We start from the raw sequence: 20,228 nt of genomic DNA on the forward strand, positions 1-20,228 counted from the left end.
TATGTGCTGACAGTGGATCTGAGCACTGTGCTCATTCTCTGCAGGGCTGTCCTGGTCTATGCTTCTACCAACAGAACAGAGGGACCTTTGAGGTCCACGGACCAACACTTCACATTACCCAGTCTCATTTTTGCCTGCCTATTAGATATAAAGTGATGTTTATATAATTGTTTTGATTTTTCTTACTCTTAATAGCTTTTGGCATTTGTTTATGTTTAACTTTTGGAGCACTCCCTTTTATTATTTGCCTTTTCATAGCTTTGGTTTGCTCCAAGGAAGCTTTTAAGAAATACTGAGGCTCCAGTGACTCGATTTCTGTGAGTGAAGCAGGCATCAGAATAATTTCAAGGTTCCAAATGGGATTTCACAGTGCAGCTGGGGCCGAGAACCACTTTGTGATCTGGGCTATTGCTCCTCCTCTGACTCCTTTCCTCTTACTCCTCCCACTCCCACTCACTCCACCCTCTGCCTCAGCCTCAAGGCTGTGTCCCGGACACCGTAGCATTCTCTGCTACAGGCCTTTTTCACTGGCTGCTCCTTTGCCTTGAAGACAAGTTGTCTCCTCTGAGAGGTCCTGCTGGCATGTTCCCTCCTTCAAGGCTCTGATTCTCCCACCCTCCAAATGATTCTCCCACCCTCCAAATAACACAGCACTTATCCTACAACCACCTCCAGTATCAGAATTTCTTCTTGCTGTATGTCTCCCTGCTACCAGCATGTAACTCAAAAGCAGAGAATTTTCTTAGTATACTCCCTCTGCAGCCCCCAGAAGAGAAAGCACTCAATATTCACTGAACAATAAGTCTGAATGAAAAAGTCAGAACTTGGGGCAGCCATAAACTATAATTCAATATATTCTCTAAAATTTGAAAACAATATAAAAATTGTGTATAAATCACAGTGGCAAACACCCCCTCCATAAACTGCAAGGTCTAGAAAATTGACACTGAGGACAGAGGGCAGATTTGCACTGAAGCAAGAATTCCCCAATTCTTTTTTTTTTTTTTTTTAATTTTTTGTGTCCTGTCAAGAAATTCTCCAGACCATTAACCTCTAGGTAAACGTTCATTGAGGAGCAGAAACAGGGCAGATGGCAAACACTGGATAATTATTTTCAAAAGATCAGAGATGTCAGGAATGTTGAAGACAGATTCTGAACCTTTATTACTGTCTTCTTTGCCCCCCATCCCCACCCACCAAGCCAACAACTTGCTCCACTCCAATAGTTTGGCTAAAGAAATCCAGTTCTCCAATTCCTCTCCTCTCATCACTTCATTTGTTACACTCCTACATGACCCTGCTCATAGGAGAGATAATGTATAACCCATTAGTTCTACCACTTCGGGCTGTCCTGGCCAATGTACTGGATAGGGGGCCCAGCAGTTCAGGGCTGTGCCTCAGCTCTGCCATTTGCAAACTCTAAGATTTTGAACCAAGTCCTGCACCTCTTGAAGTCCTGTTCCCAAGCTTGCAAGAGGAGGAAGTTGGAGCAGATGTCTTGAAAATTCATTTCCCAATACAACTTGGCAGATAAACACAATAAAAATGTCCATGTAATTTGGTAATCTAGAGTTTCTTAAGGGAAAGGACTGTTTTGTTTACAAATTAATTGTAGCAAATACTCACCACAGTGCATTACCAAGAGAATTTGAATATTTAGCTCTAAATAATTCTATTTGCTTGTTTCAGATAGCTTTTACTTACCAACACAACCCACACCGGTGGGGTTCAGCTGAAAGTCAGGTGGGCAGTTACACTCGTAACGACCAGGTGTGTTGACACAGAGGCCATTGACACAGTTTATGGGATCAGCACATTCATCAATATCTAGGAAAAACATTTAATGTACCCATGTTAAGATCTTTACTGTACATACTGCTGTTTCAAAACATTTGGCAGATTTCTTGTAACTTAGTAGATCATTCTGAAACCCTCGGCACAATGAAGATTAAATCCTTGTACATTCCTAAAACGATTTCCATAGGTCCGTCACACAATAATTATGACAATATCATTTAATATCCTTAATAGATAAATAATTAAATGTTGCAATTCTGAAGGAGAAAAAAACTGTGTCACTATTTGCTTAACTAAAATTATATTTATACATGTATATATGTGTGTATGCATGCATGCACAAAATATATAAAGAAATACTTTCCTAGTTTCATGTTAGATATTTAATATTAGGTTGTTTATATAAGAATGGATTAATTCCATTAAAAATAAATGTATCAGAGAACCAAGATGGAAGCATAGGTGGACACACTGTGCCTCCTTACACAACCAGAACCGACAGAAAATCGAATGGCAAGGAAGTCTGACACCAAGGAAATAAAAAATAAACATTCATCCAGACCAGTAGGAGGGGCGGAGAGGACTCGAGTGGCGGGACTGAGACTGGCGGAGTGTGGGACGAACGACGCAGGCAGTCTGACCACTAGCAGACCCTGTGGCCCCACATTTGCGCACAGATAAACCGGACAAATGGCAGGGAGCGAAGCAGACCACGCAACCCAGGGCTCCAGCTCCAGGAAATAAAGCCTCAAACCTCTGATTGAAAACGCCTGTGGGGGTTGGGGCAGCAGCAGGAGAGACTCCCAGCCTCGCAGGAGAGGTCGTTGGAGAGACCCACAGGGGCCTGGAGTGTGCACAAGCCCACCCACTGGGGAACCAGCACCAGAGGGGCCCAGTTTGATTGTGGGTATTGGAGTGAAAGATTGAAATCCGGAGGAGAGTGAAGCGGGTGCCATTGCTCCCTCTCGGCCCCTCCCCCACATACAGCATCACAGCTCAGGGACCAGCGTAACCCCGCCCCTGTGAACACCTAAGGCTCCGCCCCTTAAAGTAACAGAAGCGCCAAGACAAACAAACAAACAAAAAATGGCCCAAATGACAGAACACTTCAAAGCTCCAGAAAAAATACAACTAAGCGAGGAAGAGATAGCCAACCTATCGGATGCACAGTTCAAAACACTGGTCATCAAGATGCTCACAGAATTGGATGAATCTGTTCGAAAACCAGATGAAAAAATGAAGCCTATGCTAAGAGAAACAAAGGAAAATGTATAGGGAACCAATAGTGATGCGAAGGAAACTGGGACTCAAATCCACAGTGTGAACCAGAAGGAAGAAAGAAACATCCAACCAGAAAAGAATGAAGAAACAAGAATTCGGAAAAATGAGGAGAGGCTTAGGAACCTCCAGGACATCTTGAAATGTTCCAACATCCGAATTATAGGGGTGCCAGAAGGAGAAGAGGAAGAACAAAAAATTGCAAAACTTATTTGAACAAATAATGAAGGAGAACTTCCCTCATCTGGCAAAGGAAATAGACTTCCAGGAGTCTAGGAAGCTCAGAGAGTCCCCAAGAAGCTGGACCCAAGGAGGAACACACCAAAGCACATCATAATTACATTACCCAAGATTAAATGCAAGGACCTACACCCAAGATTACTGTATCCAGCAAAGCTATCATTTAGAATGGAAGGGAAGATAAAGTGCTTCTCAGATAAGGTCAAGTTAAAGAAGTTCATCATCACCAAGCCCTTATTATATGAAATGTTAAAGGGAGTTACCTAAGAAAAAGAAGATCAAAAATAGGAACAGTAAAAATGATAGCAAACTCACAGTTATTAACAACCACACCTAAAACAAAAACAAGAGCAAACTAGGCAAACAACTAGAACAGGAACAGAACCATAGAGATGGAGATCACATGGAGGGTTCTCAATATGGGAGTGGGAGGGGGAGAGGGGGGGAAAGGTACAGAGAATAAGTAGCATAGAAGATAGGTGGAAAATAGACAGGGGGAGGGTAAGAATAGTGTAGGAAATGTAGAAGCCAAAGAACTTATAAGTATGACCCATGGACATGAACTATAGGGTGGGAATGTGGGAGGGAGGGGGTGGGCAGGATGGAGTGGAGTGAGGGGGGGGGGGAAATGGGACAACTGTAATAGCATAATCAATAAATATATTTAAATAAATAAATAAATAAATGTATCAGAATGCAATTTTCTGTTTCAAAAAAAAAGTTAGCTAAACTGAAACCTGAGGAATTTTTAAACCTAGCACAAAACATTCATTTCAACTAATAAGAACACAGTTATGTCTGTAACTGGCCTACCTGTACAGTTCCCGCCTGTTCTGTCTAGTTCATAACCATCGTCGCAGATGCAGTGAAACATACCAGGCAAATTGTTACATGTTCCAAAGACACAAATATTTTGAAAGGAGCACTCATCAATATCTGAAAATTTAAAAAAATAGTCACCTCTCATTTACAAGGACACTTTAAATATTTTGATTTAATGTATAATATTAATTAAATTTTTTATTTCCTTGGATATTCTTATGCAGTAAAAAGATTTCCTTTTCTCTGACCAGGTAAATGGCAAGCAACTAATATTCATCTAGGAACAAATATAAAAGAAATATTATTTTATTGACAGTATTTTAACTGTCTTGGGTTATAATATACTTAAACAAAAAAGAATTCCCCAAAGGCATAAAAAATACAAAAATTAAATATGAACAAATGAAAGGAATGAGGTAAAAATTAAAGATAAAAACAAATTAGAAGATTCTAATTTAGTGCAAAAAGGTGTTTTTTAAACATACATACAAAATATATTAACATAATATTTTAAATATTAAATATATTATTAACATTACTTAAGTTTAACTTTTAAAAATGTTTTTATTCTGTAATCTGATCTGTTATAAAGTCAGTTTAAAAAGGGAAATAATTTTTCTCCTAAGAGCATGAAATAAGATCATTCATTACTCCACATTCCTACAAATTTCATTAAAATAGCTTTATTGAAGTCCGAAATCCAGTTTATGAAACTCTTCCATGAGGCTTTAGCTCAAGGTCAATAAATAAGAAATCGCTCCTCATTCATATGAAAATGAAGACCCGTGTGTGTGTGTGTGTGTGTGTGTGTGTGTGTGTGTGTGTGTGTGTACAGCTGCAGAAATCATCTGTATTTCTCCTTGCAGGAAGAGGACGAACATGCCATACACAAATTACCTCATATTCTGTGAATGCAGACCAGCCACGTCGTTTTAGGCTAGACCATGGAAATCATCCTAAAGTGCTGCCTTAAGTCTAAAAAGTCTCTGGTCAATATGGCAATTAAGATTAAAATAATGAAGTTCAACTATCTTAGATTTAAAGGATGGTTCAAATTGTGTTTTAAGTTTAACTGATATATAAAGGTGTCTCTTTTTTGTGTTGGGGCAACGAACAAAATTATTCTCTTTATATAAATGAATAAACTCATTAAGTTAATCACTGAACTGAAAATAGAATTGTGTTATCAGCCATTGAGTGTGCATTTTACTTTTAAATGATCATTTAAATAATGTTATAGTTGTATAAAGTGATCATTTCAATAATGTTATAGTTGTATAAAGTAAGGTTTTTTTAAGAGAATACTGTCCCGCATTCTCTAAAAGAATACATAGCATCAGCTTGGGGAAGGTCTGGGAGAAGTTCTGGAAGGTCCCCTGCCACAGATAAAGGAATAGAATTATGAAGAGGAAATTCTGTGTTATGTATAAAGAATTAATTTTGAAATTTTATGTTGGCAGAAGTGTCTGGCTACTGCTTACTTGCTCCTTTTCCCACTAACTCTTGTCAAACTGACATGGGTAATAAATCATGTAACTCCATAACCATACTGACTCACATTTTCTACTAACTGGTTTCAGTGTTTAGAAGAAACCAGGACCGGGGAAAAAAAGGAAGCTTACTCTACAGCTGCCTTGTGTAAAGTGGATTAGATTCTGCCCAGTCCAGCAGGTCTGTGTGGAAGAATGAATGCATTCAGTTTCTAATGTCATCTTCCCCAAGGCCTACTTTTCATCCTCTTTATCTGATTCTCTCCAAATTGGAGGATATTTATGGAAAATTCCACTTTACTTCTTCAGTGCCACTTTTGTCAGTGGGTCAAGCTCTACTCTGAGCCAACCTGGGCTGTGTACTTAGGTCTCCGGTTGCTGCTGGTGAAGCGTGTGTGTGCACATGCCAGTATTTACTATTTCTGTTCATTTGATTAGACGCTAGTGTGGGGAGAGTCTGTAATCCAGTTTCATTTCATAATCTTTGTCTAGCAGTTAGCCTAAGGTATTTTTTAAATGTTTTCTATGAATCACTAAATCTGGTAAAGCCTTATGGTTTATATGAATTGTTTTCCATCTTTTCCTTTTTGTCATTTACATTTTGATGTACTCCTTATGAACACAATGATGACCCAAATGATATGTAATGTGAACTGAGTCTCTAATTTAAAAGAAAATCCAAATTCTTTTTCTTAGAAAGATATGATACTAGTCACAAAGCCCCATTTCTAGGAAAGGAGGATGATGTCATAACTTAGAGGAAGGAGACATTACTATTAGGCAAAAGGGCAGTCCCCAAAGAGGACTTCCAGTCCCAGACACACAGACTGCAGACTGAAACATGATGGCAAGTGCCAAAAATGGGCTACTTAGATTTTGATAAACACATTAAATAGCAGTGATTGGGGTAGGTAGTGCATCATACTTTATAAAAGCTGAATAGTTTTTCCACATGTCATTCATTTAGTGATAAAAAAAGAAATGGTTAAAAAGAAAAAAGAATGAGCCAAACTTCCAACTATTGGCTCATGGCCAGGAAAACTTCATAAGAGATGAAAGCTGCCTTCCTCATTATTCATTCGGCAAAATAATCCATGCTTAAACGAACGACTTTTTTATGTGCAGCATGTGCTGTGTATTCTGCTTCCAGGTGGAGCCTGTTCCAGCCCTTTTTGTGGTTTCATTTGCTGTAGTTGATCCAACTTGGAAATGAGCTGGAATCCTGGTGACCCACCTTGGCAAGATCTGCTGTCTGAGGCTGGAGTGAAGCCCATCTCACACTCACAGCGATATGCACCCGGGACGTTGAGGCATTGTCCGTTCTCACAGAGATTTATGTTTTCTGCACACTCATCAACATCTGGGGGATAAGCAAATTACATCTTTATTAAGATCCAAATTTCATGGCACATTTTCTTCCTTGTTCTACAACTAAATCTTACTGGCCTGAGTGAGTGTTCATTACTATGAAGCAACAATTAATCATAATCACCTAAGTAAGGGTATACAACTTGATAGTGTAGCTATCCAACCTACACCCTAACATTAAATTCTAGCATGATTAACAGGAGGAGTGCAGGGGTCTCTCACATTTGTCTCAGTCCTCTTTAATGCCAATTTGTTGCATCAGTGAAACATCATTTAGGTATAGCAAAGATCATTGGACTAATCTCAAAATGGTGTTAGTTCATTTGAAAGCATTATAGTGTGAGAAGAAATAACTCATTCTTTCACTAGTTTAAATATTTTTGAGCAAATTAGGGACACTGTGTGAAAATTAGGAAAGTTTTTTTTCTTGTCGTTATAATCCTATCAAAATATTCCTATCTTAATTATGCAAATGGGCATTTTTCATAGACCTTAAAGATAATTTATTAATTTCATCGAATAAAAAAAAGGGGAGGACACAAACCATGTTTACGGAGGGTCAGTATCTGCCAGGCAGTGTGCGAGTTGCCTGACGTGCACGGTTTCACTCTGGTCACCACTCCTGTGAGGGTCAGCAGAGGAAGGACCAAGCCAGGAGCAACCAACTGAGCTGCAGGAGTCACAGCGAGCTGGTCTGCGGCTGGGCCAGGATCCAAGTACAGTTGTACCTGACACCAAAGCCACTCCCTTCCCTAAACACCACAGTGCAGAGAAATGCTAAGAAAAGTGAAATAGCTGAGGTTTAAAAATGATAATGCTTTAAAATTGAATAGAATATTTTCTTAAAGATGCATTTAAAAATGAGGAGTCTGTGTTTTTAATGTCAATAATTAGAAAAAAACAGAGTCTACCTTTAACTGATGGGTTTAAGGTGTGTACTGAAATTCAACTGAGAAACATCTATCTTACAAACAAAAGCATCATACTTTATAGCCAGAGATGATCCAGCCTTAAAAATGAGTACAATGAGAAGAAGTTTTATCCTCAGGGAATGTGGAATGAATAGCAGCTAAGTGGCAGCTACCATTTACTGAGTTCCTGTGATGTGTTTTCTAAGCCCTTTACATGTTGTATTTCACTTGGTTCTCTCAAAACCATGGGCACGCTGAGATTTTGATAAACACAGTAAATAGCAGTGATTGGGTAGGTCATATATTGTATCTGAGGAAGCTGAATAGCTTTCCCACATGTCACTCATTTACTGATAAAAATAACAGCATAAATGGTATTACTATTATTACTATGCCCATATTACAATGGGAAAGCTAAGCCCACACAGGTTAAGTAATTTACTTAAGGCTGTATAGCCAGGAAGCCCGACAGGCAAGGCCTGAATTCAGGTGGTCTGGGTCAGACAGGGCCTGCACTTTGGGTCAATGTGTTAATAAACAAACAAGGGGAAAAGATAGTCATTAGCAGTAAAGAACAGTAATAAATGTCATTATTTTAAAACTTGCACCAATATTTTAGAAAATTTTTCAGGTTTTTGTGTTTCATGTAAGAGGAAGATACACAGTTGCATGTAAGATTTTAAACAGACGTAGGGATTTCAGCCTTCTTTAATTCATTTTCTTCAAATAAAACATAATCAACAAAAGAAAAAAGCAAACAAAATATAACCAGAGACATTGAAATTAAGAACAATCTAACAATAGCCAGAGGGGATGAGAGAGGGGACAGTGGGGAGAAAGGTTTTCAGGAACTACTATAAAAGACACATGGACAAAATCAAAGGGGAGGGTGGAAGCAAGGGAGGGAGGTGGGTTTAGCTGGGGTGTGAGGGAGGGGTGGGGAGAAAATGAAGACAACTGTAATTGAACAATAATAAAGTAATTAAAAAAAAAAAAAGCATATGAGTAGCCCAGAAAGTCATGCCAGAACACACCTCAGGACTCCACCCACCTGAGCAGGTGAAACCATCTCCCGTGAACCCTTCAGAGCAGGCACAGCGGTAGGAGCCGGGAGTATTCACGCACTGAGCGTTGATGCTACACTGGTGGGTTCCATTAGAGCATTCATCCAGATCTGCGGGCCAAGGAAACGCAGCAATAAAGTTCAGAAACAAAAATGCAACATTTAAACACTCAGAAAGGTTTTCATTTGTCTCAATTTAAATGGACACTAGCCAAATAGAATGTATTTTAGTTGATTTCTAAGGTCACAGTTCTAATTCTCTAAGATGTCAGACCCATAATCCAAAGTCCTCATGCCACAAACAGGGGCCAAGAGTATAAATTCAAGCAATTTTTGAGGTATCTAATCAACTAGCTTTTAATGACTAAAAGAAAACCAGGGCTATATTCCCTTCTGACTTCTACTCAGAGTGGGTTTTATCACTGGTTTCATTATCAGAAAAGGGGGGATCAATTTCTAAGATACTACTGAATTTCAGAGCAGAAAAATTTAGGTTCATTTTATAGATGAGGAAACTGGTATGTGATTCTTGACTTCATGAAGCCCACTGTTTAGTGGAAAAGACAGATGTTAAACACAGAAAATTAAGTTAAATACTGTTATATGTACCAAGAAGAAACATTACAAAGTGCTATGAGAGAATTAAAAAAGGCATCTGATTTGGGGTACAAGAACAAGGAAAGCTCTAGTAAGGAAGTAATTTTTAGTTAACTTCAGACATAACTGATGAATAAAAGCATGCTGAACAGAAGTGTGGAAGGGTGTTCCCTGCAGAGGGAACAGCACATACAATGATCCTGGGTAGGAAAACAACTTGGTGTGACAAATTAAAGGAGGTCAGAGTGACAGAGCACCAGCAGGGGAAGAAGGTGATGGAAAATTGAACTGGAGAGATAGCAGAAAGATGCTATGAGGTCTCACAAACCATGGCAGGAAGCTGATTTCATCCTAAATTCAATGGGTTAAAATGACAGTTGTGAAGACACCAGGTCTGTGTTTGAAAAGGTCTGTCTGTCTGCTATCTGAAGAATGGATTAGTACGGAAGGCCAGAGAGGATAAGGAAAATGGGTGAGACAGGGGGATGGTGATGGAAATGAGGGAGTTGGATGTAATGGATGGAGAAGAGATTTGGAGAAGAGATGCCTGGACACAGCTCAATCTTTGGTAATGGAGGCAGGCTATTTTGCAATAGCTGGCCAGAATGAGAGATGGACAAGAAGCACAGAAAATGTGGAGGCTAAAAGACAGAAAAACTGTAGTCAAATGGGACTAGAAAAATGGGAATGGGGATATGGCTGAGAAGCTGTTGAGATTAATGATAGAGATGGCTGCACTAGAAGTTATGTAGCAAGTGGGCTGTACCAAAAGTCATCATAGAACATTCCTTCACAAAGTGATGTGGAAACTCTGACAATTTAAATTCTATATCAGCTCATAAACATTTGACAAGTATATAACAATTAAATGGATGAAAAAGCATATTCAAATTAATATGTTATTCATAAAAGATTTTAAAGCTATTCTTTAATGCTTACTGCAGGCTTGTAAGATTTTAATGGGCAATCATGGGGAGGTCAGTTTAGCTTGCTTAATTTTCTACTCTTAATTGACCTGGACAAGTCTTCCCATTTGGAACATGCTTTCTCATTAAGGCATGTAAAACACTGAGCACACTACACAGCACTGTGCGTGACACCGAGGGTAAAATCCAGTCTTCCGCCTCACAGCTATAGACTCATTAAACTTTGGCTCAAGAACTGTAAAACTTAGAATATGGCAGCTGCCCTGCCATTCTCTTTCTTTGAATCAGATTTCTTGCAATCCAACAAAACATTTAGATGTCTCTGGAAGAATTCTAATTTCTATTAAGAAGCTGGTATTGACCAATTACTTCAGACTTAGGTTATCTGAAAAAACAAACCAAACCTTTTCATTCCCTTCCTTTATTTCACTGGGTTTTAAATCTCAATGATTACTCTATGAAAAGATTGGGAAAATATATTAGTCATTTTCATCATGCAGCTGTTTGGATTTCTGGCTGCACATCAAATAATTTTTACTGAACAACGCACTAAAAAGCAGATGCCAAGACATACTGTTGTAATTTGATCATTTATACCAATGTTAAAGGAAACTCTTAGATAAGAACTATCTTGCAACTAAAGATAGCCTTTGGTTTTCAAGAGATTAAATGAAAAAGAAGAACATGCCCGTATTCAAGTATGTGGGTTGACAACTATGTAAAGAAGAGCCTCGAAGAGTTTTGTGCCTTAGCAGAGGTTGTTTACATTTCAAACTCACCGATACATTTGATGCCATTTCCAATCCAGCCTTCTCTGCAGCTACACTTGAAGCTTCCTGGGACGTTTAGACATGAGGCATGCATGTCACAGTTGTGGGCTCCAATTTCACACTCATCCACATCTGAGAAACCGTAGTTAATATGAAGAAGATAAAATACAAGCTAATTAATTCCACTTCCCAGTAGATTTCTGTGTAGAAAAAAATTTAAAGTATGGAAATATCTAAAGCTGTACAAAGAAAACATTAACGTTTTTATTTTTAAATTTTTGTAGAGTCCAACAGGATTTGAAAGGTCATGATGCAAATCGAGCAAGCCCTTCCCTAGAAGAAACTGCCAGCCCGTTTCCGGTGGAAGGGAGATGCTCCAGACCCCTGACAGATATGTGTGTCAGCCCCACCTGCCCCAAGGGTCCTTCCATCCTGGGCCCAGACAGAACTCTGTGTAGAGGCATCAGATTAGAGATGGCAAGGAAAATTATTTCCGAATAGAGACTGCTTTTCTTTCCTATTAATTTTCATGAAGATAAGAAAGAGCCTGGCTTGTTGAAGTGATAGTATATTCTCCATTTAAAATTACATGATCATCTGCATTTTAAAAATCAGTACAACATTTTACAGAGTTTTTTTAAAACTATCAATTTAATGGATATGTTTCTATTTATCTGACAATATATAAAAATATTCATTGAAAATGTTACCTGAAAAATGATGAAGCTTTTGCCTCTATAGCATACATATATACACATAGATATATGTGTATACATACATGCATACATATGTGCATATATATACATATATGTGTTCCCCAAAGCTTTCTAGAACTTTGTAAAGTAGAAATAGTCTGTTCTACCAAGCTCAGTGATTACATATTACAGATCTTGAAATTACACACACACACACACAAAACTACTGGCTTCACATCAACACTGATAGTGGTGAACACGCAGAGTACACCCTCCATGACTTGCTCTTTCCCAAAAATACAACCTAAGAGCCAGGCTTCTGTCAGCCACCCTCCACCTGCCTTGAGCAAAATACCATACAAGGGCCTTAAGTTGAGCAATGAGGAAGGCAGGTCCAAAGCAATGAATTTGGGACTTCCTAGCTTTCCCCGCCAGCCCTTTATGCAAAAGGCTAAATCTACCTAGTAGAGAAAGAGAACAAGAGATAATGGGGTGAGTAAAGAAAGAAAGAAGAGAAAGAAGACAGAGGCACTTGGGAAAGGGGGAAGAGAAGAAAAAAGCAAATGAAAGAGAAGAGAGAAGAGAGGAAAAGACAGGGGAAAGAAAGCAAGGAAATGTCTACATAGAATCTAGATACATTTTTGTTAGTTTAAAAGAACTTCCAAAACAAGCCACACCTGGGATCTCTTTATGTCATTTGATGCTCCTTATGTCTCCCCTTTGGGCAGCAGTCTTCCTAAGAAAGTGAACACTGCTGCAAGAGCCACTAGAAACACATCAGAACCTTGGGGCCCAGACTCTGTACCCACTCTCCTCTCCTTGTCTGGACCGTAGACAACTGCACGCTGGGCAGCAGCTGAGATGGTGTGCTACCACAAAGGTGAGCCAAACCCATCACACATGCTCCATGTCAGTCACTCACCACACACAGTCACAGCCAAGTGTGGGTAACATTCTAAGAGATGCCAGTGAACAGATGATGCTTAAGGTTTGCCTCTGAAATGCAAGAAGCCAAAACACAGAGGATACAAGCTTGAGACCTACCTGTGCATCCTGTGGTTCCCTTCTTCACTGAATAACCCAGCTGACAGTGGCAAATGAAGGATCCCTTGGTGTTCTCACATTCCCCAAACATGCAGATGTTTGAATTTAAGTCACACTCATTCACATCTAGAAAATTTATTTTCAGTGCCTTGGTTATTACCTGTTCATCTTAGTAGTTCAGAAGTTATCTTTTAAGCTGAATAGCATAATGCTAAAATACACAAATAAAATTTAAAATGTAATCTATTTGCAAAACACAGTATTGCAGATAAATATAATGACTTTAAGGGCTTTTTTTTTTTCCAAAAAATGTTTCCTTTTCAGCTTTTACATCTTCTAACACAATAGCTTGAATTTTTAAAATAAATGAGAAAGCCTCTTCTTGTGTTTACATGTGTGTGTATAAATGTGCATATATTTGTATATGTGTATATAAACACTTATCCTGTTTTGACAGTACCCACCAATGCACGTTTTCATGTCCATTGAAGCCATGAAGCCGTCATAACACAGACAGCGATATTCTCCAGGGATGTTGGTACACTGGCCACCATCACAGATATCAGGATTATTTTCACATTCATCAATATCTGATGATACAAAATTAACATCAAGTGAAAGGAAGGATGGTTTTTATTAAGCTCAGATGTTTTTTTCCATCCAGTTCCACTCAAATTATTTGGAGCCAGATTTATGAGACAAAACTAATTAGATGTACAAAGTCTGTGTATTTTCTGTACCTGCGCACGATCTCCCATCTGGCATCAGGGCATAACCCTCGCTGCAGCTGCATTCGTAGCTCCCTTCCGAATTGGTGCACTGGGTGTCGCAGCCTCCGTTCATTATCATGCATTCATCGATATCTGTGAAAACATTGCTACCACATTACTTGTCAGGGCTACTTTCTTAAAAAAAAAAAAAAAAGACTTTTCTTCTTTTGAAACTGATAAGGCTTAAATAAATAGCTTTGGATTTTCTCCCCATGATTTGTGTTGATTTATCATCATACCATTAGTCTTTCTTAGTTCTTTTTATTTCCTTTCACACAGCATTCCATTTGACATCTAGCTCCAGTAACCTAGCATTCAAGAACTCAGAAATATATTAACTACGGAGTTTAGGGGGTTTTCTATGATAAAACCAGAGATTCCTCTACAAAACCACTAAACCATGGCATCTTAGAGATCTGCCCCCATTCTTAAGACTCATTTTTAGGACAAATGACTCTCATTGACTTCATTATATAGTCAGTGTCAGAAGTGGTCCTCGGTTGGTTTGAGGACTCTAAGTTCCACACCCACTTGACCTACCCCTTACCTGTACAGCCCTGCCGGTCTGGCGTGGCCTGGTATCCAGGATTACAGGAGCACTGGTATGTTCCAATCATGTTCACACACTTTCCATTTCTACAGAGATTGTCACTCAAGGAGCATTCGTTAACATCTACAAAAAGATACACAGAATTAATGTTTTATACAATAACACTATCACTTAAACTGTCAAGCACATGCCGCAATGGAGCGGTGGTCTGCAAAGGGCTTTGTGTACTTCAGGGGGAAGTCAGATAATCTCCTGAGGCATCCAGAGAAAATTCTAGAATCTATATTTCTCTTATTTCTCTGCACAACAGTGCTGTCCAGTAGAACTTTCGATGATGATGGAACTGTTCCATATCTGTGCTGTCCAATATGTAGCTCCTACTGAGCACTTGAAACATGAATAGTATGACTAAGACACTGAATTTTTAATGTTATTTAATTTTAATTAAATTTAAACAGCCACACGTGGCTAGTGACTACCACATTAGGCCACACACATCTAGCACATGCCAGTAAGGAAGCTGCAAACCTTTAATAGATGAGTTTACACTGGCACACGTAGCTGGTCCCATCAAATGGTCAAGTGCTGGTGTTTCCTGAGGGAAGGCGTCTGCTTCTACTAAACCGAGGGGCTGATCACACGGCCCTCACTTACTTATCGGCTTTCATCATATTGTGTGTTTAGTGTGCCTAGACAGGTGACCTACATATTACATTCCCTATTTTAAAGTAAATTAACGTTTATAAAACAAAAGATGCCTTAAAAAAACTCCTGCAGCCCTGACTGGTGTGGCTCAGTTGGTTGGACATCATACCACAAAGCAAAAGGATGCTGGTTCAATTCCTGGTCAGGGTACACGCCTGGGTTGCGGGTTTGATGCCCCAGGTGGGGCAAACAGGAGAGGCAACTGATGAATGTTCCTCTCACATACCAATGTTTCTCTCCCTCTCTTTCTCCTTTCCTTCCCCTCTCTCTAAACATAAATAAATAAAATCTTAGAAAAAACTTCTGCAAAGATCTGTGGAATAAACTAGTACTAATATTGAAATCACAAGAGAACAGCAAGAAAATGGTAGTGATACTTTTCTTCATGCAAGCTATTTGTCAGACAAAATGTAAGGTAAAAACAATGACTACGTATGATCAGATATAGCAAGAAATTCATCTCGAATTCTCAAAATTAGTAAGATTATGTGACATACAAATTTATCTCTATGATCATTAAATGTTTATTTTTTTATATACATGCAAAAATATGTATCTCACATTGTACATTGAACCTTTGAGGGGTACTTTTTTCCAGCTCTAGGACCATAAAAACCAATTAACAAAATAAACTGACCTTAGTAACAGATCTCCAGTCACTGTTTGACAACCGTGAATAAATATTTTGTGGTTATCTATGTGAAAAAGCTATTTGTACCACTATTAAAATGAAAGAAAAATATTTAAAACTTTTAAATTTACCTTTTCAAAATGTCTGTTTAGTCTATAATTTAAGATTCTTCTAATATATTAGCATCTCGCTATAAATAGGGTTTATAAATAAATATACTGAGATATGCTTAAATTATCTTTTTAAATGGAGGTTTGTGATCTGCTCTATTTTAAACTGCCTTATTTGCTTATATTTTCAAGAAAGATTTTTGTGAAGAAAATGTTTCCTGGCTAAATCAAAGTTTTCAAGCCAGTATACCAGAACACAGTGAGTTCAGAGGCCTTTGTATATTTATGAAGAGCAGTTGGCTGGAATGCTCCAAGCCCAATCACTGGTCTCGTCGTGTGGACCCTGACATCCTCACTGAGCTCCAGGCCAGTGAAGAGACCTCCGTGTTTCTGTGAGAGGAGGGAGTGGAAGGAGCGCACACGTTCACACATGCGCGAGCAGACCCTGTGATGACAGACCGGGGCACAGCAGCAGACTCTGCTGAGTGATTGTACAGGTGAGCTCTCAGGGAGCAGCTTTCCCCCCCCACCCACCAGGAACTACATGGCCTTACACAGGGTCCCTCACACAGGGTCCTTCCACATGCGCTTGTAATGAAAAAGAGGCGAGGCTAACCTGGATAAAGCTGGCTCGTTCCAACGTGTCACTGAAGCGTTCTCTAGAGAAAGCCTGAACCCAAATGTAGGGACTCTGAATTTCTAATTTTTAATCAGCTCGATTTCACATGCCCAAAACAAGTTTATTAGAATCAACCACTGATCTTTATCATCTTTACTAGTTGCGTTGGGTGGGTGCCAAGGAGACAAACTCACCCACACAGTCCTCACGTGACGGTGACAGCTCGTGTCCCAGTGGGCAGTCACACTGAAAGCTGCCCTCAGTGTTCACACAGGTGCCACCCCTACAAAGGAGAGGGTTACGTTCACATTCGTCAATGTCTGAAAGGTAAAAATGTGAGATCCATTAAAGAACTCTGAGGAACAAATGTTCACGCATACAGCATGGGAGAGAGAATCATCATGCGAGGTGTGACTCAGAAGCCAAGCTTATAGGAGACAGGATAATGCTTGCCTCACTTTTTCTTTGCCAGTGGATAAATGGTTCAAGTTCTACTCTCAAAGACAGTGAGCTCTCAAGCAGTTTGTATGAAACGAGCAGGCTCCCATGAGGTAAAAATAAACAATAGTTGCTTTAGATCACTCTAAACTCCAGGTATCATTTATTGCTATCTATATTTCTAATCAAAGTGTAAGAAAAATCTTAGACTTATCACTGCTACATGGCACAAGGTGAATCCTATAGGTTGCTGAAAATGAAAGAGTGGGCTAAGAGGTGGGCAATTCTAAAAGAGTTTGTAGTAACACAAATAAGGAAAATAACATGGGATTGCATGGCTCAATATAAATGTTGGGGTCACCACACAATGTCACACATTTTAAATGAACCCTTCCTGAGTAGTTAGTCCACGTTGACTTTAGATTCTTTGAATAAACAGAACCCAGTTTCAGGATCTCACTGCCATTAGGCGCCAAGACGTTGGGGCTTCCCAAGAGCAATCTGGGAGCAGACTTCCTGTCTAACGCGCAGAGCTGTTCTCTTGCACCGCAGCTGCCTGCCAAGCATGCTGTTAGCAGCTCTGAGACAAGCCGAGCTAACGAGTCTGTGCTCCACTGGTTTTGAGACTGGAGAGGAAGAACGTAAGCACGCTTACCCATGCAGTTCTTCATCATCATGAACCCGCTCTCGTAGCCTTCGAAGCACTCACACTCAAAGCTGCCTGGCGTGTTCACACAGATCCCACTTCCACAGAGATCGGGAGAAATCCTGCACTCGTCGATGTCTAATTCACAGGTTTTAAAAGAAATTAAAAAATGGAATGAGATGAGGTGTTAAAGAACTGAGAGAGAGATTTGGCCTTCCCAGGGAAGGTGCAGCACACTTAAAATGATGGAGTAATCAGTGGCTAGCAGCATGAGGATATGTTTGGGGAGATCAGCTGGAGGGGAACAGGGCCTCGAGCACATTCCTTTCCCCAACTGCCAAAACTGTCACAGCCAACGGGCAGGTGGTGCCTTTTTGCCTTTAAGAATTCCAGAACTGTGGACTTCTTTTTGTGGCTTTGAAATTGTAACAGAAGGATGAACCAAGCAACTGCAGTATGAACTGAACAAGGCAGGGGGCAGAAGAGGAGGCAGTGGATACATGAATAAAGTCTGACTCATGATGCAAAGACCATGCTGGTTCTGCCACATGAACGCCCTGGTACGAGCATGCGAGGCCTGCTGCCTCTGAACACGGGGCCGACCACGTGCGGCCCGCTCACCTGGAGCCAGAGAGTGCTCCTGCACGGCAGGGCTGAGGAACGTGCCCCAGTTCGTGTTTTTGTGCCACATTCAGATGTGATCTAATTTTAAATATGTAAATTTAAAAAACGATGCATTTGTTACTTTTTATGTACTAAATCGGAGTCTTTAATAGCAGCGTTTATATTCTCAAAGCAGGATTCTCTGAGAAATCTCCCATAACCAAGCCTGTAACCAAGATCTTTCACTAGAGAAGTTATATCTGTAAAATACAATAAAGAAAATGACTTATTTAAAAAAATTTTTCATCACGATGGGAAAACTTGATTTCGTCAGCATCTGTTTATTCTGATGAATTTCAATGTTTAAGTTTTCTGTAACAGGGTCCATAAGTCGCTAATGTGTCTATGCTCTCTTGGGGTCTCAGCCACTGCTTTCTCCCAACTTTTGGTCTTTTGCTATTGATTCTCCCTACTGCAGGCCATACTAAAGAAAAAAAATATAAGTACTCACTTTCTTTTAAACAAAAATCACAAAATTCATTGATTCAATTAAGCAGCTAACCATATGCATACTAATTCTCCTACTTTTTTTTTTTATCTATTAGTATTTAGGAACTGATGGTGAGAGCCACTGAAGAACATAGAACAAGTCCAATGGCAGAGCGGGGACAAATCTTGGCTCACATGATGTGGTGGGAGCTGCAGAATGTAGAGTAGAGACTCTGGAACTGGACCCCCCGGGCACAAATCCTCTGGGTGCAAGGCCTTGGGAGATCATTTAATTTCTCTGTGTCTCAATTTCTTTATCTGTAACATGGGCAATATAGTAGAACCCACCTCATGGAAGTAAGTGAATCAATAATTGTTAAGTGCTGAGAACAGTTTTTGTCTCACAGAAAGTGCCGTATTTATGTAAGTTATTCTCTGATGAGAATTGGTAGAAAGTCAAGAGATAAAATGCATAGGTGAATAAGAAGAATGCATTTCAGAGAAAAGAAGTCATAGTGTTGCTGAGCCATAGAGGCTGATAATCAGTTCAAGTGCAGGTAGGATGGGTGTGACCACCAAGGACACCAGACATGGGGAGAAGACTGGCCTTCGATGCTGTGAAGAAGGGCAGCCAGCAGTGACCTGCTGTCCCCTCTCCATGTGCCCCACAACACTGCAGTGCTGCCAATTATCTACCTCAAGCTAAAGAAAGGCAGCTCAGAGCCATTGAGTGATTTCACTAATTTCATACCAAAAATAAGAAGTGCAGTCAGAACTGGAAGAACTCTGACCTTCTTTTCCCAGGTCTAGGGTTGTCTGAGTAACGGGAGTTATTTTGTGACAGGTTAAACAATCTAAGCCCTGCTTCAGGATGATAAATCTGGCGGCTGTGAAAATGAAGCTTCTGGCTGTGGAAAATAAACGGGCTGGAAGATGTTAGAAGATTTTGCAATGCAGTAGACACCATGATATGTTGCCCAGTTCTCCCTTCAGGAAGAAAGGACTTAGTGGTCCTTCCCTCCCAAGCTGTTGGGACTGTTGCTGACAGACAGTGTTGAGATGTAAATTATCTTCAGGAACTGCCTTGGCTAAGAGGACTGCTTCCCCACAGCTATACCCTTTCTCTGGACAAAGGTATCCAAAGGTCGACCATGCAGTTACATTAATGCCTAGCCCCTTGGTCCTAACTCGAGACAATTCTAGTGAGCCATCCCAGATCCAGAGCCCCCCCCCCCCCCATGGGGTAGGCTGAGGGCTACACTGGGACTGCCTCACAGCCCAACTTCTTCCTCTGCCCACTTCTGCTTCCCTCCCCTCCCTCCCCTAACTGTTGATCCAGGAGCAACCCCTAATAAACTTCCTGCATGTTAATCTTTGCTCCGAGTCTACTTCCTCAGGGGCCACACCTGCATCTGCAATAGTCTAGAAAAAATACTGTAAGTACTTGAAACAGCCATGTTGGTGGAAGAACATAACTTTGTCACTCCTTCATCAGGAGAGGGAGATGTCAAAATTAAGTCTGACGTTTCTATCCTGAGTTAAATTATCCTATCAATTCATACAAGGAAGTCCCTAGGCAGACCAAGGGGGGCGGGGTTGGAACAAAGGGAGATTAAGGCAGGGAGAAACTGTCCAGATAAAGCTGGAAAAGTTGGAAGAGTAGAGG

General features: G+C 40.0%; 1 protein-coding gene across 1 annotated transcript in view; it reads right to left on the reverse strand.

Moving 5' to 3' along the window:
- The window catches only part of FBN2 (fibrillin 2), a 251,867-nt gene that overhangs the window by 52,149 nt on the left and 179,490 nt on the right, over positions 1–20,228 (reverse strand). The window contains exons 26-36 of the mRNA XM_024571456.3: positions 17,480–17,608; positions 16,581–16,706; positions 14,319–14,444; positions 13,742–13,864; positions 13,466–13,591; positions 13,002–13,127; positions 11,272–11,394; positions 8,958–9,080; positions 6,862–6,987; positions 4,129–4,251; positions 1,705–1,827 (exon numbers count right to left, since the gene is read on the reverse strand). Of these exons, the coding sequence (XP_024427224.2) occupies positions 1,705–1,827; positions 4,129–4,251; positions 6,862–6,987; positions 8,958–9,080; positions 11,272–11,394; positions 13,002–13,127; positions 13,466–13,591; positions 13,742–13,864; positions 14,319–14,444; positions 16,581–16,706; positions 17,480–17,608 (1,374 nt within the window). The remainder of the gene's footprint in view (positions 1–1,704; positions 1,828–4,128; positions 4,252–6,861; positions 6,988–8,957; positions 9,081–11,271; positions 11,395–13,001; positions 13,128–13,465; positions 13,592–13,741; positions 13,865–14,318; positions 14,445–16,580; positions 16,707–17,479; positions 17,609–20,228) is intronic.

The sequence above is a fragment of the Desmodus rotundus genome, chromosome 1, assembly GCF_022682495.2.
Source record: "Desmodus rotundus isolate HL8 chromosome 1, HLdesRot8A.1, whole genome shotgun sequence".
In the NCBI taxonomy this organism is placed as follows: domain Eukaryota; kingdom Metazoa; phylum Chordata; class Mammalia; order Chiroptera; family Phyllostomidae; genus Desmodus; species Desmodus rotundus.